The sequence below is a fragment of the Apis florea genome, unplaced genomic scaffold (genome assembly GCF_048593485.1).
Source record: "Apis florea isolate Af1SG1 unplaced genomic scaffold, ASM4859348v1 contig_2495_pilon, whole genome shotgun sequence".
NCBI classification, from domain to species: domain Eukaryota; kingdom Metazoa; phylum Arthropoda; class Insecta; order Hymenoptera; family Apidae; genus Apis; species Apis florea.
The window spans coordinates 2,066,827-2,089,958 of record NW_028256595.1 but is presented as its reverse complement, the minus strand read 5'-3'; the positions used below and the strand labels follow the sequence as shown (position 1 = coordinate 2,089,958).

At 40.9% G+C, this 23,132-nt stretch overlaps 5 protein-coding genes across 7 annotated transcripts; 3 read left to right on the top strand and 2 right to left on the bottom strand.

Annotated features, from left to right (window-relative positions):
• Nucleotides 1–316: 316 nt before the first annotated feature.
• LOC100868621 (protein THEM6) lies at nt 317–4,749 on the top strand. The gene is made up of 4 exons (XM_012490990.3): nt 317–808; nt 1,717–1,931; nt 2,273–2,452; nt 2,604–4,749. Exons 1-4 carry the CDS (start codon nt 652–654, stop codon nt 2,712–2,714), a joined length of 663 nt encoding a protein of 220 aa, XP_012346444.1. The 5' UTR covers nt 317–651; the 3' UTR covers nt 2,715–4,749.
• Nucleotides 4,750–4,794: 45 nt separating this feature from the next.
• Nucleotides 4,795–7,456, top strand: LOC100871836 (protein THEM6). Its single transcript, XM_086906767.1, has 3 exons — nt 4,795–5,331; nt 6,584–6,798; nt 6,928–7,456. Exons 1-3 carry the CDS (start codon nt 5,187–5,189, stop codon nt 7,162–7,164), a joined length of 597 nt encoding a protein of 198 aa, XP_086762893.1. The 5' UTR covers nt 4,795–5,186; the 3' UTR covers nt 7,165–7,456.
• Nucleotides 7,457–7,768: 312 nt separating this feature from the next.
• Nucleotides 7,769–19,500, top strand: Tsp5D (Tetraspanin 5D). Of its 2 annotated transcripts, none has more exons than XM_086906765.1 (5): nt 7,769–7,989; nt 14,365–14,483; nt 17,618–17,809; nt 17,872–18,054; nt 18,145–19,500. In XM_086906765.1, exons 2-5 carry the CDS (start codon nt 14,421–14,423, stop codon nt 18,478–18,480), a joined length of 774 nt encoding a protein of 257 aa, XP_086762891.1. In that variant the 5' UTR covers nt 7,769–7,989; nt 14,365–14,420; the 3' UTR covers nt 18,481–19,500. The 2 variants fall into 2 exon arrangements, with proteins under 2 accessions (XP_086762891.1, XP_086762892.1); XM_086906766.1 differs by lacking the exon at nt 7,769–7,989 and adding an exon at nt 12,995–13,900.
• A 41-nt stretch (nt 19,501–19,541) lies between these two features.
• On the bottom strand, nt 19,542–21,729 carry LOC100870040 (uncharacterized). The gene is made up of 3 exons (XM_003696961.4): nt 20,935–21,729; nt 19,823–20,161; nt 19,542–19,743 (listed from the first exon to the last, which is right to left on the bottom strand). Exons 1-3 carry the CDS (start codon nt 21,106–21,108, stop codon nt 19,657–19,659), a joined length of 600 nt encoding a protein of 199 aa, XP_003697009.2. The 5' UTR covers nt 21,109–21,729; the 3' UTR covers nt 19,542–19,656.
• Nucleotides 21,578–23,032, bottom strand: LOC100870163 (uncharacterized). 2 transcript variants are annotated; one of them, XM_031918628.2, is made up of 6 exons: nt 22,860–23,032; nt 22,715–22,730; nt 22,523–22,582; nt 22,312–22,374; nt 21,854–22,107; nt 21,578–21,768 (listed from the first exon to the last, which is right to left on the bottom strand). In XM_031918628.2, the coding sequence occupies exons 1-6, from the start codon at nt 22,926–22,928 to the stop codon at nt 21,667–21,669; spliced, it is 564 nt and encodes a 187-aa protein (XP_031774488.2). In that variant the 5' UTR covers nt 22,929–23,032; the 3' UTR covers nt 21,578–21,666. The 2 variants fall into 2 exon arrangements, with proteins under 2 accessions (XP_031774488.2, XP_086762894.1); XM_086906768.1 differs by lacking the exon at nt 22,523–22,582.
• Between the last annotated feature and the right edge of the window lie 100 nt (nt 23,033–23,132).

Genomic DNA, 23,132 nt, shown 5'->3' with positions numbered 1-23,132 from the left:
TAGCACAAGGCGTACCGCGCAATTAAAACGGACTCGTGTTCTAATATTTACCCAGTGCGTGTACAGCTTTCAAAAATAGCCTTTACTCGCCTCTCTAAGTGCAAATTTTTCCACAGGCTGGTCGTTACCTGGGAAAGAGAGATAGACCAGAGTTCCAACCGTTATCGAGCGTTTCTTCTACAACGTGGTGTTGCAAAAAAGAAAACCGTCTCGCTCGAGTAGAATCTTCCGCGTGGAATAAATTCTCTCGACGAGAACAAAGAATCGATTTACTTGCTCCTCGTAATTAAAATCTTTTTTATCTGTCACGTTTTAGGTATTTCGCGCGTATAAAGACACACACACAAAAAAAAAGAAGAAGAACAAAAGAAAAGGAAGGAAAAAACGCTTGGATACGTGCCGATGCGTCTCATAATGGGACTGTTGGCCGTGCGACGTCGGTCCACCTGCTATCCTTTGTCATGCTAATTGTGCAACCTGACTTCCCTTCTTCGACGAGAAGCGAGCGAGGAAACACCGTACGTCCCGACGAATCGATAAAGCGGGGTGTGGCTTTGCAACGGTGGAGAATTTCCAAAGTCTGACCACGCGGGGATCTGTTATTTCCGATTCAATCGGAGAACGGGCGGGATACGAGGTTGATAGATCAGAATGATAGCCTGCTGGGTATTGACCGGTGTGTTCGGGGCTATCGTGTTGCTCTACGGGGTGATAGAGGTCCACTATTTTCTTCGCATGTTCTTCATCGTGTTCTTCGCGCGTTTCTGCAAGAAGAGAGTTCGCATCCTCGACGAGACCACTGTATACGGTACGTTGGTTGCTTAACCCTGGAAGACAATCGCATCAATTATTGCGAACACGTTAAAATTAACGTGCGGTCTTCGATACCGTCTCATCGTTTCAATTATATAGCATAGCGCGTAACGTAAGACGCACGCGTTATTATCCGAGAACTTAAGAAAGATCCCATGAAAATGCATTGTATGCACTTGTGCTGTCAGCTACGTAAGCCCAGAATCCTTACAATTCACTGACTTATCTCGAGCTCATTCGCGTAAACCTTGACCTACCATGCGCGATCAGTTGGCAGCTCCGTGTAGCAAATCCGTGCTGGTATTGATTGCGCTCACCGCGGTGAAATTCTACGAAAACTGGGGGACCGCCGCTTCGAAATATACACGCGAACGTTGCGTTTTAGATATTTCGATGCGCGCCCCCGTATCCTTCGATGTACCAACACGGTGGTCCGATTCCTAGAAATTTCTCATAAGAAGAGACATAATCATTGTCACGGCTTACATGACACGCAACATGAACGAGGAATAAGTAATTCCTCGATAGAGATACTTAGTATGCTCGGTATCCAGAACTGATCTTTTATTTATCAGTCCTTGGACGAGGAAACCGCTTACATTTATTCCGATTTTTTTTTTTTTTTTTTTTTCTGTTACAAATGGATACTTGAAAGCGGAAAGAGGGATATCTCTATTCCACTCTATCTATTTACTTTCCCTCTTGACGTTCAAAACCAATTATTAAACAAAATTTTTGCATCGCAAATGTTCCCCGATTATCAACGATTATGCAATTTTTATTTGACCTGCCATTCTTTCAATATTTACAGTGACAGGAATGACGAGATTGTCGATGTTTATTTAATTCTATTAACGGCCTTTTCACGGTCGCGAAAATTAATATTTGATTTTTATCAAACAGGTATCTGCACCACGACGGACGTGGATCCATTGCTTTCCCACATGAACAACGCGAGATACCTTCGCGAGCTCGATTTCGCCAGGGCGGATTTTTACGAAAGGACCAACCTCTATCGCGAGATATGCTCGCAGGGATCGGGTGTCGTGCAAGGAGCGGCGACGATACGTTATCGTCGTTTCCTGAAACCTTTCTCCATCTTCAAAATAACTTCTAAGGTATGCACCGTGAAATCGTATTACGTTCGTTCGTTGTACTCTGACCGGTCGTCACGCGAATCCGTACAAAAAAAATTTTTCACGATTCTTTTGTAAAGAGAATCATCACACGGCCGATTGTTTGTTCCCGATAACTCCAGGAAAACCGATAACATCACAACGGAAATTAATTCGTTGACTCTTCTCGCCCACGTTTCAGAATCGTAGAATCGTTCTACGGCTCTCTTCCACACCGCACGAGTATTTATCTCTTTACCGAAAATTTATTAATATTTTTCTATAACATATATATACATATATATAAGTAAAATGTTACAAAAAATGTTGATTACCTTTTACAGATTATATATTGGGATGAAAAATCCATATTCATGGAGCATCGATTCATCACGACCAGCGATGAATTCGTGAGGGCTATCGCTATATGCAGGCAAAAACTTTTGGACTGTAACGCCGAGACTATAATCAGCACTCTAATGGAACGGGGCGTGAAGCAAAACGTAGAGGCGGGCGCACCGCAGGTAAAAATATTCGCGTCATTTCAATCAATAGAAATTGGCGACAGGTTGGTATCCGCGAAAGATCGACGAGAGATCGTAATTGATTATTTATGAACGCGTAATTAATAATAATTAATAAGCGCAAAGTGATGGAAACACGTTTAAATTGCAGATACACAACGTGAGGCCGCAAATGCCGCCGGAAGTCGCGAGATGGTTGGAGAGTAACGAAATCTCGTCGGCGCTTCTTCGCCAGAGTGCTGCGGTGACCACGCATTGCTGACAAAAGGAGGAAGCGGCGTCCACCACAAATGGCGCCGTCTCCACTTCCGTGTACGCGACTACGGCCGTCTAAGGTCGAAGATTCGATCGATGCTGGCTTTCGTTGATCGTGAAGGCGTTAATTAAATCTTCCACGTACCGTTCTTCCACCGAACGGCATACGAGATAGCTTCGAATCAATTTTTTAGGTGAACAAATTAAACGGGTGATCGTTAAGTTTGAAGCTTTTATCGATTGCAAGTCCGATGGTTCAATGGTCGAAGAGGGGCAGCTTAATATTGCCATTTGTCCGCCTGAAAATTTGGTTTAACGTTATTTAACGTAGCGTGGTTTCGATAAACATGTATACATACATACGTACATATGTATATATATATATATATATAGCCGATGTCAAAAAGAGAAAGAAAGGAAATTGTTTCGAAAGAAGAACAAGATATTTAAGAGTACAAAGGCTAGACAGAGGCGCGAAATTATTTTAATAGGCAATAGTATATGCGCGACTATCGGACTGTATAAGGTGTTGTCGTTTCTCCTCCCTCACGCGAGAGGCGAGAATTTATTTACAGAATTTATTTGATAGATCCCGTGATTTCCAAGATGCTTTACGAGAAATTTGTCCAGCATTCCGTGGAACGGATTGCTAGATGCGGCGTCGAGCAAGGTTACAGATACGAAACCGTGTAATCCAAAGGAGCTTCCAAAATTAAAAAAAGAGCACCATTTGTTAAATATTCCCCGTTGAAAGTAATCGCGAGGCGTTATTTACATTTTTTATTATATATATATATATATTATAAATATAGTATATATATTGTACATACAGCGATTGGCGCCGGTAATTGATTTCCGCGAGAGAGAGAGAGAGAGAGAAGGGGGAGGGAGAGGAGAGAATAAATTAATAGAATTCTCTCGAGGAACTCTGAACAATTTACATATTTACGAGCGCGTTAAGAGTGTTTATACTTCTATAACGTGTTACAGGTGCCTTTAACATAATTCGTGATTCGTGGATATTCGCTTTTTTACGATTATCGAATAATTAGACCGTGACATTGATTTGCCACGCGTCGACTCGTTGCAATTTTAAATTCCATTTGTTATCATTGCTGCATTTATTATTATTATTATTATTATTATTATTTTCTATGATAGGACGTCCGGCAACCGGGAGTTGAAAAAAAAAAAAAAAAAAAGAAATTGTATGCGGCTCTCGCGTGATTAATTTTTCTTTTTAAATCGTGTAGAACGCCTTGTTACCGACGCCATTTGCACGAACAAATTCATTCAAGGTGTATATTTCGACTTAAATTTCGAAGTAAAAATCGGTATTCGTAGTTTCGTCATTGAAAAGTAGCCGACGACGTAGCGAGTCTCGAACAGAATAAAATAGAATTGTCCACCACGTGGATATACGTGGACACGTTATTATACTTCTAGATGATAATAGTGCCATTTTTTTTTTTTCGTCAGATAATATTGTGTTGATCATGTCGTTGAAGATACCATTATCCAGGAGTAAGAATAAATATTCCTTAGATGGCTAATGTTTCCTCGTTGAAAAAACACATTTACTTTTTTATTTTTCTCTGCTACTTCTCTGTTTCAAGAAAACAAAGGTAAAAGTAATCGTCGACAAAAATTTTCGGCATCAAAGTCGTATTATCGAACAATCGATTACGATTTTCGAAAATGTTCGAAATGCATGCGCAATTTAATCACGTGTTAAATATTTCATGAAAAGTTTACCCGTATATCATAACCCGATCCATTTTTACTTTCAAACTTAACTAGGGTATCTACATATCAAAATATTTTCGAATAATTATACATATGATCGTACATATGTAACGAGAAACATATATTTTTCTATATCTCGTCTACTTTTCTTTTCTTTTTTTTTTTTTTTTTTCAATTAATTAAACGCGACATCAATCGAGATGACCGAGTGTTTTTGAAAGGATGTTTATCTTCTTTCACGTATGCTAGTCCAATTTGTGTAAAATTTGCATAATATAATTGTTGGTATACTTATACATTCATGTGATATATCATATGATTCAATTCAATTTCACCAACTCACCCATCGCTCGAGTACTCCAAACGATCGATCGAGTACATTCTCTCTCTGTGTGATAATTTCGTTATCACAGATGGTAATCAAAATTCACCCCGTATGAAGATATCATGATCATTTGAATTAGATCGTTATTGAACGTTAATTATAATTTATCGGCCGCGTGTTATACGATTTCCGTAGTTATACGAAGTACCGTTCCGATTACAACGGAACATCGTTTAATGTGAAACCGGTTGCCATATTTTTACTGCGTAAGAAGCGACCTCTCGGTTTGGAATTTCACGGTAACCGCACGTAGTGTTCTTCGAACTGTGGCTACGTGAACGTCAAACACGAAACGTCCTGCTTGCTCTCCTTTCTCGCTTCATCTTGTTACGGAATTGTTACTGAAAAATGGCATGTGCCTGCTTGCTCACGATCGCTCTCGTTCTCTACATGCTCTTCGATGTAAATTATTTCCTCAGGATCGTGTTCACGCTCTTTACCGGCAGATTGTTTCAGAAGAGAAAGAAGATTTTTGACACGACTACTATTTATGGTAATAATTATTTAAATCTCGATAATCCAGACTTTTTTTCCCATGATATAATTTTACGATTTAATTTAAATTATTATTAAATTATTTTTATGATTTATTTACGATTTAAGGATTCATATATTTTTTCTTTTAATTATCATTCATAATCCAGACGCGTTTGAGTATTCACTTAACAATGATATTTGATGTTTTTTTATAAACTTAGCAACAATTTTCCAATTCTATTTTTATGGAATTCACGCGTATATTTGAATTTCTTTTTAACGATAGAAAAACTAGACTTGACGTTATTGGATAATTTATTGAATAAATTTATTGAATAAATTTTTCCCGGGTCACATAGATCAAAGCTTGATTTACATAACTGTTATTTATGTCAAGAAGTAATTTCGGGTAAACAAACTTGTAAAGCGGAAGAACATTTTCGGCCTTGTTTCGAAAGAATTCAAAGGCAAGCAACTTTTCAATGATTCTTCGATTACCGACCAAATTTATTCATAATTGAATATATATTCACAAACGTATGAATATTTTCGTTTCACTCGTGTACGGAATATGAACGAAAAAATATACGTGACAACCAGAATCGGAGAATGACGAAAAAATTTCCAGAATAACCGAAGGAATAATTTGCAATTATAATATCGCTGTGAAATAGAAGGACATTGTATTAAAATCAAAAGAAAATTTCAATTTCAACATTTAATTATTTACATATCTAATTTGATCGATATTCAAACACATAAAAAAAATCCATTTTCTTCTTTCTTCATCGATAAAAGATAATGCGAAGAAAAATCTTTGTCTTTTTACCTTTCTTCTTCTTCTTCTTGTTCTTCTTCTTTTTTTTTCTCTTCATCGATAAAAGATAATGCGAAGAAAAATCAGAATCTTTGTCTTTTTACCTTTCTTCTTCTTCTTCTTGTTCTTCTTCTTTTTTTTTCTCTTCATCGATAAAAGATAATGCGAAGAAAAATCAGAATCTTTGTCTTTTTACCTTTCTTCTTCTTCTTCTTGTTCTTCTTCTTCTTGTTCTTCTTCTTTTTTTTTCTCTTCATCGATAAAAGATAATGCGAAGAAAAATCAGAATCTTTGTCTTTTTACCTTTCTTCTTCTTCTTCTTGTTCTTCTTCTTCTTCTTTTTTTTTTCTCTTCATCGATAAAAGATAATGCGAAGAAAAATCAGAATCTTTGTCTTTTTACCTTTCTTCTTCTTCTTGTTCTTTTTTTTTTTTTTTTTTTCTCTTTTCAGGCATATGCACTACGCAAGACGTGGATTTGTTCCTTAAACACATGAACAACGCGAGATACCTTCGTGAATTGGATTTCGCGCGTTTCCATTACTACGATCGATCTGGAATATATTCGGCGATCGTGACGAAAGGTGGGAGCGCGGTGCAAGGAGCATCGTGGACCCGATACCGTCGAGCTATTCCTATTTTCACTCTGTATAAGGTGACCACGAAGGTGAGATAAGTTATCTTTAATCCATCTTAATTACGCGTTATACATTAAATGTCAATCGTACGTATCGATTATATAAATTGTCGATTATATAAATTGTATTGTCGAATGAATTTTTGTTCGATTTTACAGCTGATTTATTGGGACGATAAGAATTTCTACTTGGAGCACGAATTTATTAGTTTGACGGACGGTTTCATTCGCGCGGTCATTCTCAGCAAACAAACGGCAACAGGTTTGAAAGTTCCAGTCTCGGAAATAATAGCTGAAGTCGAGCCGAACGCGCAACGTCCCGAAATAACCAAAGATTTAGAACTATGGTTGAACTCTATGGAAGTATCTTCTCAGAAATACAAGAAACAAAGATGAACGAAAGCGATCCTCGTTTTTTTTTTTTTTTTTTTACTTTTTATTTCATTGTTATTTTATTTTTATTTACAATATTGTTGGTCCGTACGTACGTCGAGCAAAAGTTTGGAATTATTACAGTTGGAATAATTTTTTTTTTTTTTTAAAAAAACAAGAGAAGAAATAAAACTTGTTTGAGAAAAAGTAGCGAAACACATTTGACAAGCGTATCGAAGAAAAACTTTTGATCGATGATACCAGATATCGGATATATTTTCTTATGTTATTAGCGATAATAAAGATATTAAGCAAATTTTTTTCTTGCAACTAATTAACGTAATGTAAATATAAATATTTATATGCGATAATCAATTGACGTCAAATAATTTTCATAATTAAATCGCGTGTTTTTGAAAAAAATTTTTCAAACCATCTTTTTTATCTTACTTCTTTCGCGTCTAGGAAATCGACGCGAGCAAACAAAGCTCGATGATTTTTGTAGCTTTTACACGGTGGAGCGGAACGGTGGAAAATCAAAGGTGTTTGCGGAGTCGATGTTTTTTTCCCCGTCGGCGAACGATGTTTACCACCTGTGCTCGGATAAATTATCTCCGCTGCCGTCAGATGGCGACTTTCGTGTCACGGTGGCCGAATGGAGAACGGATGTGCGAGAGTTGTGCGCGCTCGTTGCGTGCAGTCGATCCGAGTACTCGAAACCTGTCGCGAACGCAAGCCGACCTTTGACTCCGCTTTCCATGAACCTTTGTGATTCATTCGGTGTCGAAGAGCTCGTGACAGCTCCTGTCAACAACGCGCCACTGGACCATTCTCACTTTCATCCCACCTGTAAGTTGTAAGCATATCTTTCGAACACCGCCTTCCGCCCCTCCGCACTTCCGCCTCTTCGAATTTTTCCCGCAACTTCGTCCCACCATTCTTTTATCTTATTTCGCACGGAGGAGGAGGAGGAGAAGGAGAAAGGACGAACGAACCGATTACTCGCGAAAATTCTTCGTTTACAATTTTCGAATCGAAGTGACAGTTGATAAATATAATTCCGTTCGCGAGTGCCGCGTTTCGCGCGACGAGTCAGGATATCGTTTTACGGAATTCCGCGTGGCAAGCATAAATTAAAAAAAGACGCCGACCGAACAATCGCGGCCATCGTCGCGACCCGGTCCACTTTTTTCTTTTTTATCCTCCGTTCTTGAAGTCGAGTTCTTTCGATAGAGAGAGAGAGAGAGAGAGAGAGAGTCAGAGAGTTTAAAGAGAGAATCTGCGCACGGGAAGGCACATTTGCATTTATATAGGCACGATATATTCTTTGCGAAACGTTCCTATGCTATTACACAATTTCTTTAGGAAAATTCCTAAGCCGATGGATCGACTCTCGATTCGTTTCCTCTTCGATTAATATAAAATATGATTTATACTTCGTTTTTCCTCTCTCTTCCCCTTTCTCACGGAGGGGAATAGAATTTACAACTTCCTTCGTTCCTTCGAAGCAGAACGCCGTTAATTTAAAGAAAAAATAATTCGCGAAATTGGCTGGCTGGCTCGCAACGAAATACTTCTTCTCGCCTCGTTTCGCGCGAGAAAAATTACAAGCGTGTTTAACGCTTTGTGCAATTTTGCATCACGAGGCCTCCATTAGATAAGAAATTCGCTTCTTGGATTCACGACGCGGCAGGAATTTTTCGAAACACGGATAATTGAAACGGGCGGAAATATTCGACAATATTCGATTGTGGAGCGCGCGGTTTCGTGCATGGAACCGTTGTTACGTAACTGAATCGAGGGCATGCATTACATAATAACATGATTATAAACGAATCTCATAATCATGCTAATACGAATTGTTCAATGACACTGGTCCCGTTCATGCGCCTCTCCCGCGGCTACATGAGAAACAATCTTCTCTAACTCGAGTGGCAAACTCGACCGCGTCGCCACCGAATCATCCTCATCTCACCAAGTTGGAACGATGATCTCTCGACGATCGTGAGATTATTTTGAATTTGAATTGCTCGATAATTCGGGAATAACCTCACCGTTTCGAGAAGAGTAATCTTCTCGTCCCAGAAATGCACACTCGTCACCGGTTCGTTGATCAGGCATCGTTTTTAACGATCCCCCTCCGATTAGAGCAGGTTTCTGGATCAAGGACCGTGTAATCTCCCCCCTCCCCCACTCCTCGCGCTCGAGGGATTAGAAACGTTAATTAAACGTCCCAGTGGATCGTTCCCGATAAATCCGCGCGACGGATAATCGAGGAAATCGATCGTGCGAACCGGCTGAACGTCGATTTCTCTTCCCATGTTCCTGTTTCCGGAACAATCGTCACTGGATATTTTCACGCCCGCTACGTTATCATCCGCTTTCTTTCTTCACGCGCCCGTGAGAAACCTTTCTTCTTCCATCGCTTTTCACCTCGTCGATACGAAAAAAAAAAAAAAGAGAAAAGAAAAGAGAGAGAGAGAGAGAGAGGAGAACAATAGGGATTTCCATCGATAGCCGATTTCCCGATAAAACCGACGAGATGTTTTGTAAACGACGACTGAAACGGTTCCCTGTGGGAATCTCTCTTCCCGTCTTCTTCGTTTTGATTGAAACGAAGAAGAAGAAGAAGAGGAGGAAAGAAAAGTTTTTCGATTCTGCGCGTATAATCCCTCGTTGAAAAAGCGAATCACGTATGGGTGGCGAGGTATTATAAGGGATGTGCAAGACCCTTTGTTCGATCCTCGGTTATGTCACGTGGGAGGACAACCGTGCTGTACGCATATCGTCTCGCGATTAACGAGCGCATTGTAATAAATTAGGAATTACGACGTTGCCCTCCCTCTCGTAATTGATGCGCCTCGCGTTTTTCTTCAACGATGGCGATCCATTCAATACGTTCGATCGAACATGGAATTTTGGCTCGATCACAGCGATCTCGTTTGTGTATCTTGCTCTCTGGGAGAGGGGGGGGCTTACCGTCTCTTTTACGCCAAAGTCGGATTATTGAAATATTCGTCGAAATTTTTAATTTCTTCTTGCTGCTCGTCCATCGTCTGCACAGGATTAATTAACGAAAATATTTCATCTGAAATCTTTAATTTAAAACCCGTTTCGAAATCTAATTTTTTTCTCGATTCTAGGCAACATCGGTCACAGAGAATTATTAGAAGCGAAAATTGTCAAATATTCTTCGAGAACTCGTTCCGAGGAAATGTTATAATTTCTCTCCGATCCTCGGCGATACGAATCAGGAGCATAGAGGTTAAGCTCGAAAACAAAAGATTTGAAATATTCTTCGAAATCTATAATTTGAAAACTTCGAAGAAATTTAACAATTTCCCCTCGATCGCTTATGGAAGATTTAGAGGGAGATTTTAAAATACTCTTCGACATTTCCAACATAAAAATTCATTTCGTAAAAATTTACGACAATCCTCTCAATAGAAGCTAAGCACAAAGATAAACGCGAAAAATTCGAAATCTCTCGAATTAAAAACTTCGATTTTCGAAATTTAATAATGGAATTTTTTCCTTATCCTCAACAATCCAACAAGATCGTCTACAGTCACGGTTTTCAACTTGGGAGGCGCGATTCCCAGAAAAGGCGCGGACTATTGCCAGGGGAGGCGCCAAAACTTTTTAATAAAAAATTAAAAAGTTCATATCATAATATCTATAAATAAACTTGATATCGTAGTAACGTAACGCTACAAATTCAGTGAAGTAACGTTTATTTTTATTTTTCTCAACAAATTACCCGGAGCGGAAAATTTTAAAAATGGCAGAACCTTGTTACTGTGCTCTGTTAATTTTCAGTATTTTTTTTTATAATAAAATTATTATTATTATTTAAAACGCTGATCCACAGAGAATTAATTAAAATCGTGAAATAATCGAGATCTCTTAATTTAAAAATATATTCAACAAACAAACGGAATCACTTGCGAGAGGATTATTAGAAGAGGAAAAATTTCGGAATATTCCTCGAAATCTCTCAATTTAGAAACTTCGATTCTCGAAATTGAACAATTGAATTTCATTCTAGCCCTCAATAAACAACCCAACAATATCGTCCGCAAACGCTTTAATAAAAACGAGATATTCGATGAAATATTCCTCGAAATCTTTGAATTTAAAAATATATTCAACTAGTAGAATCATTCGCAAAAGGATCGTTTATTAAGAGACGAAAAATTTCAAAGTACCGTTCCAAATCTCTCTAATATATAAACTTGGAAGAAAATATCTCGCTCGATCCGATGATCTATGGAAGAGTGGTGGAAAAACGTTTCGAGCATCAGCCTCGTTGCACAAATTGCACGCACGAGCGGAGATAGGGATGATGATAGGCGTACGTATTCGAAACGCGACGTTCAACGCTCGTCGTTCCTTTCCTCGGTTACGTCACGTGGGAAGTGAGCCGCGTAGGACGCGTTAACGCTTGGCCGTCGCCGATGGCACGGTGTCTCGTGTAAAGCGAGAAAGAGCGAATTAGGAAAGAGGGAAAGAGTGGAGGGAGAGAAAAAAAGAATCGTGCCGCGTTAACTCTTAAGCACCGTCCACACCATGTTTCGTCGACGGAGCGACGAGGGGGGAGATCATAGATGATCGCAAATTGTCCGCAATTGGCAGGAAGTCGTGACGAGGGGGACCGTTCCTACGCCCCCACGCACTCTCTTCGCCTCGTTCGTTAGCCGCGCCGTTTGCGCTTCCATTTCGCTCTTCACCAACTGATTTCCAGATCGATCCCGGCAAATATCCAATCCCCGACATCCAATACCTCCGACAACGGGCGGAAAAGAGTATCCACATTGTTGTTGGCCCGGAGAACCGATTCACCTCGCTCTCTCAGAATATCGAACCCAATATTTTATCCGGTAGAGAAGGATCGTTCCATTTTTCCGCGTTGCTTTCGTGGATATTACTCTTCTATTCGGGAAGAAGAAAAAAAAAAAAAGGAAATTCAACTCGAAATTGATCTCGCTCTCCAAGTATCGTAAGTCGAACGTAAGTTTACTTTGCTTGGGAAAAAATCTATCGATCGAAATATCGATAGATCTTGGTGGGAAAAATCGGTGGGGAAAAAAGAGTCGAAAATTCGCATCGTACGTTTATCGTCGAGTTTGCGTCTCTGCTCGAAAGAGCGTCATTTGTGAGCCGTGACAATCGAACGCGCAGAAATCTGTAATTTTCCACCTTTCGAAACGATCGAGTCACGTTTCACGTCGGTTATTTCGGAAACAGGATACGAAACGTATTTACATTCTCCAGGAACCAGCCCCGGAGCACGTTTTTTAACTCTCTCTTTCTCTCTCTCTCTCTCTCTCTCTCTCTCTCGTTTGCTTAACGAGCCCCATTTGCAACAAGTGGTATATCGCGTATTACACCGTGTTCGGTTGCGCGATAAGGAGAATCAATATTATCCTATCCTGATAACGACATTCGAATCGTGGCGGAAGAGGGAGAGGATTTTTCCGCTCCTCGAAACACGGAATAAGGCGAAGCGTGATACAGTTATCGAGACCAAAATGATTCTGAACGAGCGATCGTAAGCAGCTAGAGGAGGCGAATCGTGAATTCCATCCGCGTCGTGGACTGCACGTACCGCTCTTCTCCGCGCGTGTGAGAACGTTCCACGCGCGTAAACAATCGCGCGTCGCGATTCTGCACGCGCGCAAGATTTCCATTTTTTCTTTTTTTTTTTTTTTTCTTGCCGCGTTTATTCCACGCGAATTGGAAAACGAGCGCGACGCGTTCGAGATAAGCGCTCGTGTCGTGTCACCGTCCCCTTTCTTTTCGCGCCGCGGCGGCTCGAGAGGCGCCTCACCTGTGCAAAGAGACTCGATTCGACTCAGTCGTGCGGGCTCAGGTGAGAAATTCGCGTCGCGCCGCGCGGACTAAATCGCTGTTCTCTCTGCTCTGCCGCGAAAAATTCTTTGGCGAATCGGTGAAATCGGTCATTTATCGATCGGAACAATACAATCGCAACGACGAATCTTTTATTCAGCGACTCGATGTGCGGCTCGATCGGATTCATTACGTACGCACGTGCGATGGGGCATGTTTAATTCATGAAAGAAGAAAAAAGAAGAGGAATACGTCGAGCGTTATTTTATCGAGATCTCAGATATCGCGGAATGTAAATTTTCGTAAATAATATCGTACCACGAAATTCTATTTTTCCTCGTTCTTGACGAATCTTTGGACGCGCGTGATTTCGCGTGAAAGTAAGAAAAATTGAATGGAACATTAACTGGAAAATATAGAATCGTACGATATTTTTGCGCGCGCAAAAAAAAAAAAAGAAAAGAATCGGCGACGCGTATCGGATGACGATCGAGAGGAAAACGTGTGTATCGTAGATTCGCAACGACCTTGGACGTCTCGGCTCAGCAGGCGTTCGTAGGAAAGTGACGTGTTGGCGCGAGCACACGCATAGGTGTCACCTCCACCATGGAGCAGTGCGACGAGATCGTGATCGGGATCGCGTATAGGTGAGAGGCCTCACTGTCGGCAGGGTGTCCCGTTAGGGGACCTAGAAGGCCCACGAGGGGCCACAGCCAATCGTATCAACCTGGTTCCGAGCACACCGGAACGTATCCTCGCCCGATGAGGATCGCCTGCCAACCGGTCGGTCGGGCCGATCGCTCAACCGGTATCCATCCGATTCGCGGTCTTTCGTTCGCCTCGAATATCGGGCACATCGAGCGCGCGGGAAATCGTTTCGTAGCGAGAATGTGAACGCCGATATTTCGCTGTGAGTATCCATCATTCCTTTCCTCCTTATCTTTTTTTATTATACGATTTTCGAGAACGAATCAAAATTTTCGTATTTGTACGCACGGCCGAGGATCGACGACGATCCGAATAGACACGTCCATTCCTCCTCAAACGGAATACGTAATCGTGGTCGTGAAGCTTTTATCTTCCTCTCTTGTTACCGGTTTCGGTTTCCTCCTCGGTGGTCTGCCGATTCCGAGCGATAATACAGCGTAAGTAAGTCTCGTCGAGTATTATTCGACCTTCCTCCATTCCCTCGTTCGTTCGAAAACGTTTGCCCTGTCACGATCACGATCGATCGTGATTCGCGCGAGAATAGACGGCGAAAGTTCCCGATATAACCGGTACGCCAATTAAAATCGAAACTGGCGAATTTCAGGGAACAAAGGGGTAAGGATAAAAGATGTAGGAAGTTTGAGATCGGTTGGTGGTTTTTTTCAGGAAACACTGCCAGACCGTTTGTCGCGTTGAGGACACGCTCGAGGGGTGATCGAGCCATGGGCCGCACGGGATACACGTGCATCAGGCACGTTTTCTGCTCCCTCAACGTTCTCGTCTGGGTACGTAACTTATTCTCCGCCTTATGTCATCGATTTAATACGCAAGCATTATCACGCAAGCGGAGTATTCAGCATAGTTATTTTTAAATCGTATTCGTGATTCACGTTTATCATATTAATAACGAATCTTATGTTTTCGAACATTCAATTTCTTTTCATAATACAAAAAGGACTCGAACACCATTTTCAACGTGATAACAGCGATCGACACCTTAGGTTTCATTCCTGCTTCGTTCAACAACTTTTAGTTACAGCTGGAATTTGTTTGTTTGCATTCGTTTATTCAGATTTTACTGGAACTATCGCGATCGGTGCACGCGATTTCATCATCGCGAGACCTTCTGCTTCTCTATCTCTCTCTCTCTCTCTCTCTCTCAAACGAAACGTCGACGGTGGCGAATCGAAAACACGGTTGGTCGAACGTGTCCACAAGCGTGTCACGAAACACGATCGGCCAAGTTTCGTTTGCACCGATGCGAGAAGCGATGGAAAACGGTCCACGCACGCGCCCGAGCATTGTCATTCCCGCCGCATTCCAGGAGCCCTCTCCTCTCCCGCTCGCCGATACATCTTCCACCATTTCGAACCGCCTCCCCGCGCGCCGCTCTTAAATAGGACGTTGAACCGAGCTATCAACTTGCTTACGGTACCCGAAGAAGAAGAAGAAGAGGAAGAGGAAGAAGAAGGGAAGAAGATGCTCGCCTAAGAGACGCGGCTGTGGACTTTTCAACAGGTGCGCTCGCCGCTCCCGTTTTTTTTTTTTTTTTTTTTTTTTCTTTTGCCTCGCTATCGCCGCGCGTTTTCGATTTATGAGAGACAGTTTGACGTGTCAAGGACGGCGGTAAAAATAAAATATATCTTTTTTAAATACCGCGCGCGGACAGAAACGAGTCACGGACGAGATCGAGGATTATTTATTCTTTATTTAATTGCAATGGCAATTATGTATGTGTAGACAGTTTTTCAAGCTTCTTGCGAAATTAATTACGTATTCTTAATTGATAAATAAATAAAGGGTTACACACGTTGAAACAGTTTTCTTTTCGCGCGGATCCAGATCGATCGAGGAATACAGAAACGTAGGTTCAATCATCGTTTTCGATTCCGCATGTATCGTGTGAGATTCGCGGAATACGAAGTTTTTTCGCGAAGTTTATCAAATATGGAACAACTTTCCAAGAATTATGAAGTGCAATCTTTTTTTTTGAATTGTGATTTTCAACGATTCTAGGCAATCGTCAGTGCAGTTTGGTCAAGGAGCATCCATAATTTTCTTAATTTTCGATGTTTTCAAAAGAAAAAGCAAGTTTCAAAGATTTAGAAAAGTGCGACCAATTTTTAATTATAATTTTCCAGCGATCGTCAAAATTTGAGATCAATGCAGCTTTCCAAGATTCTCGTTTTCGATCGTAATTTTCAAAACGTTTGTCGATCAGTTAAGGAGCACGATTTTCCATCGATCGGTCACGCGATTGAAAGGAGCAACCGTCCAAGATTCTTTAAAATAAAACGTCTATCTTCAATCGCGATTTTCAATCCGTATCGAAAACTGGGCTCGAGCACGCACTCGGTTCTCTAATCAACAGTCGAGCCGGCTGTTTCATCGACGAGATGAAACATAACGGTACCGGTTTGGCGGGGAACGTAAATCGAGCGGACCGTTGGTCCATTTATTCCCGCGATGCTGCTCGCCGATAAAGCTTGACCGGGATATTGGGTCGGTGGAGCACTCGATCCCGTTTCCATCCCAAGACTTAAATTACTTCGTTCCAACTAGTTTAACTGGACTGGTTAACGCTGGCCAACGAGCTTATGTTAATTTTTCATCGGTTCGATGTGTTATCGCCTCGATATTCCGCCCGATTACCAGCCTTGTCTCGATCGAAAAACGATTTTTATATTTGGAACAATGGATCGTGTTGGTTCAGAGTGGCAAGACGCTGAAAAGTACAGGCCAATTCGATATTTCGTAGAAACGCGCGTAGCAATAAAGCGCACAATGTCCTCGGAACAATGCTCGGCGAGATATAACAAGTTGCGCGGATGACGAGCTGAAATTGAAGCAGTTGAACAAAGGAACGGTAGAAATCGCAAATGACGTCTCTCGGTGCACAACGACGCCTTTAATCTCGTCTCGGAGGAGGGCAAATTACTAAACCGCAACAATCTCCGAGGAAAAGGTCAATATACCTTCTAATCTAGCTCCCCTCGGCCACGATTTGCTCGAAAACACTGGCTCACCTGCGACGAGTCACCGTAATTTCGAAATCCCCTCCCCTTTGAAAACGATAATTACGAGGCTAAGGCCGACGAAGCGAGAGATAACGAAGGAAATAAAGATATCGCGTCGTCGCCTTCATTAATCGAGGTACAATACGAGAGTTTTCTCGACCCACTTTCAAACAACGCCGAATAATGTTCCAGATTCTCGAGACGAGAATCGAAAAGCCGGGAGTGGCTGGATTCGAATTTAAGCGAGTTAAAAGCGGGAAGAAGAAACAGGATCGTAGACCGAGCTGGAAGATCGAATAACCAGTGACGGGAAGTCGCACTCGACCTCGTGATTCGCGCGTTTCGCAAGATCGGTCGTAAGCGTGGAACGGGAAGCGGGTGTTATCGTATTGCATAATTGTGCGTCGAATAATAATCGTGGAGAGATCATGGTTGAATGCGATTCGATTCGAGAATATTTTACACGGCCCCTTTCTCTCTAAGTCCGTCAAAACTTTTTAATATAAAATTAATGTTCGTAATATCGTAATATCCACAAACGAATGAACTTCATATCGTAACGTAACAGGACGAATTCGGTGAAGTAAGGATTATTTAAAACCTTGTTGTTACTCCGTTAATTGTAGTTTTCAATTTTTTGTTTGTAATAAAAATATTATTACTTGAAACGTGTATATATATATCTATATCAAAAGATAGGGATAAAAATTTTGTTTAGCTAGACGTAGTGGCATAAAGGTTGGAAGCCGCTGCTCTAAGTGTCGTTTCACGAAAAGAAAGGAAGAAGAGAATGAAAATCGATCGAGGCGATGCATCGATCGGAAAAATTCGCGTTTCACGGTGGAGCGCATTCAGGCCAGGCCGTCCACACTCCACACTCGTGCCATCATTTTTTTTTACAGTTATGCGCTTGCGGAATTTTGGGTGCAGGCCTCTGGCTCCGATTGGCTTACTCCGGATACACGACCTTGGTGCCGCACTACAGTTTCGCGTCAGCTGACTCGTTGCTGCTCGCCGCCGGATGCGTGACCTTCGTCATCGCCTTCTTCGGATGCTGCGGCGCGTGGTTTCAATCGAGATGCATGCTAATCACGGTTCGTATTTATTCATCTTACTCACGCCTATCGCGCCTTCAACCTATCCTCCTTCCCCGCAGTACTTCGGTTTGGTCATACTCATGTTCCTGGGCGAGTTCATGCTGGGCACCCTGGCCTTCATCTTCAGGGAACACCTGGCCAAGAGTTTGAAGGACGAGCTGCTGTTCGGCATCGAGAAGCACTACAATCTGACCAGGGAACCTGGAACACTTCCCGCTATATGGGACCACATACACACGGAGGTAGAAATTTATAATTTGGATGAAAATCTTGCTTATTTCTTCTTCTTCTTCTTTTTTTTTTTCTCACTAAGAAAAGCGCGAAAATTTCAGTTCCACTGCTGCGGCGTGCGGGATTACACGGATTGGTTCCGAATCGACGCTTGGCCGACGGAGGACCGCGTGCCCGATTCGTGTTGCGTGCAGAGAGAACGGTATTGCGGTCGCCTCGACTCCGAGGGGCGTAACAAGGAGCTCTGGTACAAGGAAGGCTGCGCGACAGCTATTCAAATGTGGCTGGTGACCAGGCTGCACGTGGTCGGGACCGTTGGCCTGGTGGTTGCCTTCCTCCAGTTGTTCGGCCAGGTGGCCAGCATGATCCTCTTCTGCACCGTCAGGCACAAGAGGTCGTCCCACACGTACAAGAGTTACGACACCACCAACACCTAGAATTTCAGATGGATCTTAGACGAGACCAGTGTCTAAGATCCATCGAAGCTCTAATCGATTATCATATCGCACGTATATCGCACGTATATCCGCAATGATCGCGATCTTCTTCGCCGCCGATACGAAGGGGATCCGGATCCTTGTTGCCCCCTGTTGTATGCCCCCTCGGCCGACACCTCCATCCCTCTGTAAATCGTTTTCCTTCCCTCGCGAAAATCTATGCCCCCTCCCTATTTCTTCTATCGTAGAAATCGTAGGATCACGAGCGAATCATCGTTAAACTCATCGTCCACGAGCAAGACGGTGGAACGAGATGATTAATAAGCATGGCTTCTGAGAGACGAGCCATTATTTTAATGGGTCGTTAGACTCGATAAGCGATTCCGCCTTCATCCAGCTGACTAATTTGACGAGCTTTTAACAAAATAGGTCGGATGTAAGTAAGAATGATAAGCGACGTACTCGCCGAGTTTAGATTTCGATCGAATCTTTTAGAGATAGTAAGTAGCGGAGAGAATTTTATATTAGTAGGATGCGAACATTTATGTTACCCTTGCATGCGAACCTGTTTTATTTACTAGAGATAAGGTAACGTCGCACACGGATCGTACCAAAATTCGTTTCGCACGACCAGGCGCTACAAATTGTTTCGTCAATATCGTTTTTTGTTTTATTTCTTTCTTTTTTTTTTTTTTTTCGTTCCGTTTTGCCTGGCCGTGCGAGCACGAGCACAATTTTTATTCTCGTTATCGTTTTAAGATCGAATCGACCCCCACCCGTGGAAACACTACACGATTCTCGTGGATTTTTTCTAGCTTTAAATCCTCGGGTGTGTCGATCGTCTATCGTTTACGTTTTTATCGTGTAATAGTTGTCGATAAAGTAGCTTAGTATACGTTTGAAGAAGCGCGTGGTTTCGAGTGCAGTCTGCCACGCCACGATGTCGCCACGATCGAGCTACGAGATCGTATCGTACTCGTTGCACGTGTAACGTTCAGATAATAAATAATATATTTATGAGACGATTCTTTTCTCGCATCCATTCCTTCGACTCTTGACAATTTGATAAAAAAAAACAACAAAAATTTATTCAAAATATAAAATTACACAAAATCACAGATTTTGGATAATTGGAACGTGATTATCCAAAATATTCTACGATATTTACAATGCTCGTCATTCCAATCCGATCAGCCGTGCACCGATATAATTCAGCATCCCTGAGATTCCCGAGCTGGCCTTTTTTGCAGTTTTACGCGGCATCTGGAAACGATTTTCAATTCGTTCAAAAAAAGAAAAAGAAAAATTCACATTTATCTCGATTATTCGATTATAAACTCACGTCAACGAGAGTATTGAGGAAATTGCTGAATTCTTGATAGCCAGTGACCAGAGCTCGACCAATTCCGATAAACTTGTCTCCTGAATTTCCATATTTTTCTTCTTCCTTGATACTATCGACCAATGGCGTAGGCTTCAAAAAGGAATTCAATACATTGGCGACAGGCCTCTCGAAGAAACTCTGCGCTGTCTCGTTCTCCAATCTCGCGGTCTCACGAGCGCTTGAATGGGTGTTTGTCACTGGAGGATACTGGGTCGTTCCGAACTGTATCGGCTCGTAGTTCATGGACACCGACTTCTCCACTGTAACCGCGTTGTTTTGCGACTCGCTCGCCACTGCCTGTGTTTCATAAACGTATTGGTGTTAACATATATATGTATATACAATTTTATGTGCAATTCTCTCGATGTTTCTTAATCGGTGAATCTCGGTGAAGCAATATCCCACTATGCTAATATTCCACCGGATATCTAATGTAATATTTCGAATTAATTACGCGCGATGTTCAACGTCGAGAATTTTTTTGCTTCGTCACATTGATAATTACGTATAATTAAAGAAAAAACGATAGCCTTGCGCTGAATAATAAAAACGAGATTGCCGAGAGATGATATCGCTTATTTGCTCTGCATTTCTTGTCTTTCTGTCTTCTTTTTTCTTTTTCTTTTTCTTTTTCCTTTCAATGGAAATCTTGAATTAGAGTCGAGGAAAAAAGATGACGAATGATCAGGAGAAATGACAGCTTTGCGTCTACAATTCCATCTACTTGCTCCACATTTTTTTTTATACATTTTTTTCCCGCCAATGAAAATGAAAAATGGCAAGTGCGACATCGATTCTGACGTTTCTGGACGCCGATTCTTACACGATACGATTCTTACAAAAATCGAAAGCGCAATATTGACCTGAGCATCCATCATCTCATCAAATCAAATAGTAATATTAATCGAATCTTTCGACCTTCCCCTTCACCAGCGTCCTTGCTGCGTACACGCGCCAACGTGTCACGATCGAAATGGATCGGGGGAACGTTGATCTTTTGTCGTCGCGAAAATATAAATATAATGAATATCTACAAACACACATATATATATATATATTTATATACTCACTCGATTTTGCTCGAAATTGAACGGCGTACCAGTATCCCTCGTTTCTACGTTGCCTGTGTTCAACGTGTATTTAATCGGTTGCTCCGCCGGCAGGCAAACGGATAAATCGAAGGGGCAGAAGAGGAGAAGAATACAAAATGTCGAGATTTCTCGTTCCCCGAGAATTCTTCGCATCTTGGTGATTCTGCAAAAAGGAAAATGAACTCGTCCGATCGCAATGAACTCGGCCTTTCTTAAATAAAAAGTCAGCGTGAATCCCGGAAGTGTGCTCGCGACACGTTTTCTTTTTTTTTTTCCTTTTTCCTGTGTTTCTTAATCGGCGAAATCGGCGTGTTCACACGAAATCAAAACAACATCGGGACGATTGTTCCAGAAATTAATTAATTCGTGCAATCGGTGTTCCTCGACACGCAGCCACAGGTAGACTAAGAAGTTTCATTCCATTCCGATATTAAAGTTGGTCTATGTTATTACGAAACGCACTTTCTCTTTCGATTCATTCGACAATGTCGGCGCGCGCGAATGTCGTCTCCGATATCGTTTCGCGCGCTTTTATGGATCGTTTCATACCGATCGAGGGAACTGTTCGAAATTAAAGCTGCGAGAGACGTGAAAGATGAAGAGAGAGAAAAAGATATAAATATATTTTGAAGTATAATTTTTTAATAGCAATTTATTAGGGTATAGATATATATGTATTCATGTATATGTATTTATAGAAAGACTTATCGATTATTTATCGCATTTTATCTGTCCCCCAAGAAGAGCGTCGAGTAATGATTTAACGATTTGAAGAACCAGACCTAGTACAGCTACGATGAGAGAAACTGGGACCTGAAACACGATTTTATTTTTTTTTGTAGAAAGTAAACACGATATAATAGCAATTAACGAGAGAATTATATCGAAGGAAATTTACCTGGAGAACATTCGCCAGAAGCGATAAGAGAGAGCCGACTATAGGTAAATTTAATAAGCTATTGACTAAAGGTTGAAGCTCTTGCGTGAGTTGTGACAGATTTCCAGTTCGTAGGGCATTAAATATTTCATCGAGCGGTATGTTTAAGATGGAGACAAGATCGGAAATAAGTCCTGATAAATTTAATGAACCATCCGGGCCAATTAGTTGTCCAAGATCCCCCAATAAACCAGTGAGGGATATCCCAAGTAGATCTAAATATTATTATACATTGAAATATATTTGGATTATTTAATTATTTATCGATAATAGAATAGAATTTTTAAGGTAATTCTAGGGTTTAAATCTAGTTTCGAGGAGAAATAAAATTTTTATCGAAAACGTGTTCATAATTTTGCCCGATATCATTGCTCGATCGTTACGATCTGTTTTCCAAGGAATAAGTTTAATAAACTTACCGCCTACATTTTCCAAAACACATGTGAGAAGTGAAACTATGGGATTACTGGAACTCCCCTTCCCTATAATAATCACGTTAATAATTAAACAATTAATTTTAATAATTATCCCTTCCTTTACCTCTCTTATTTTAATATATCTTACTACCTTCTATATATCTTATTTTAATATATTTATCAACTTTTTTGTAAAGTTTTTTTGTAAAGTTACCTTTTGGCGCGATGGTAGACGATACTGATTGACCTGAAATCGTATTTGGAATCTGTAAACCTTTAATTTTAATTTTATTAATCTACATATTCTATTTATCAAAGTCTTCTCGATCGATCAAAGAATATAAATATATTGTCTTAAAAAAAAAGTTTTACCAAATGATCGAATATTTTCTATGAAACTTCTTACCTGAACTGACACCAGTCTGAAACATCATTAAAGTCAACGTTAATGTTTTTCTTTTCTTTTTTTCTTTTTTTTTTTTTCGATAGAGTTTCGAGCAACATTTAAAAAAGTGATATCATTAGAATTAGAATAGATTTTACGATCTTACCTGTGTTTTAGCCAATGCTCCGATCGATGTAATGAACAACAAAAATCCAATCACTTTTATCGCTTTCATGTTGACTCTTTCTGCTCCTCCTTTTATTATTTTCTTCGATAAAAAAAAGAAAAACAAAAATGTTTCTTCGTTCCTCGTTCTTTTATTTTGTAATTACTTTCGCTTTTGTCGTTGCCTTTTATTTATATAGCTATCAGTCGCATGATGTCAAACTATTTTACCATTGATAGTGACTCGTAATAAGCATTAACATCGATATCCAAA

Coding starts and splice junctions, on each gene's coding strand:
- LOC100868621 (XM_012490990.3), top strand. CDS start 652: ATGATAGCCTGCTGGGTATTGACCGGTGTGTTCGGGGCTATCGTGTTG. Junction 809..1,716: donor CGACGAGACCACTGTATACG/GTACGTTGGTTG, acceptor TTTATCAAACAG/GTATCTGCACCACGACGGAC. Junction 2,453..2,603: donor TAGAGGCGGGCGCACCGCAG/GTAAAAATATTC, acceptor TTTAAATTGCAG/ATACACAACGTGAGGCCGCA.
- LOC100871836 (XM_086906767.1), top strand. CDS start 5,187: ATGGCATGTGCCTGCTTGCTCACGATCGCTCTCGTTCTCTACATGCTC. Junction 5,332..6,583: donor TGACACGACTACTATTTATG/GTAATAATTATT, acceptor TTCTCTTTTCAG/GCATATGCACTACGCAAGAC. Junction 6,799..6,927: donor TGTATAAGGTGACCACGAAG/GTGAGATAAGTT, acceptor TCGATTTTACAG/CTGATTTATTGGGACGATAA.
- Tsp5D (XM_086906765.1), top strand. CDS start 14,421: ATGGGCCGCACGGGATACACGTGCATCAGGCACGTTTTCTGCTCCCTC. Junction 14,484..17,617: donor CCCTCAACGTTCTCGTCTGG/GTACGTAACTTA, acceptor TTTTTTTTACAG/TTATGCGCTTGCGGAATTTT. Junction 17,810..17,871: donor CGAGATGCATGCTAATCACG/GTTCGTATTTAT, acceptor CCTTCCCCGCAG/TACTTCGGTTTGGTCATACT.
- LOC100870040 (XM_003696961.4), bottom strand. CDS start 21,108: ATGCGAAGAATTCTCGGGGAACGAGAAATCTCGACATTTTGTATTCTT. Junction 20,162..20,934: donor TCAATTTCGAGCAAAATCGA/GTGAGTATATAA, acceptor TATGAAACACAG/GCAGTGGCGAGCGAGTCGCA. Junction 19,744..19,822: donor TCCTCAATACTCTCGTTGAC/GTGAGTTTATAA, acceptor AATCGTTTCCAG/ATGCCGCGTAAAACTGCAAA.
- LOC100870163 (XM_031918628.2), bottom strand. CDS start 22,928: ATGAAAGCGATAAAAGTGATTGGATTTTTGTTGTTCATTACATCGATC. Junction 22,375..22,522: donor GTCTACCATCGCGCCAAAAG/GTAACTTTACAA, acceptor TGATTATTATAG/GGAAGGGGAGTTCCAGTAAT. Junction 22,108..22,311: donor TGTTTTGGAAAATGTAGGCG/GTAAGTTTATTA, acceptor AATAATATTTAG/ATCTACTTGGGATATCCCTC.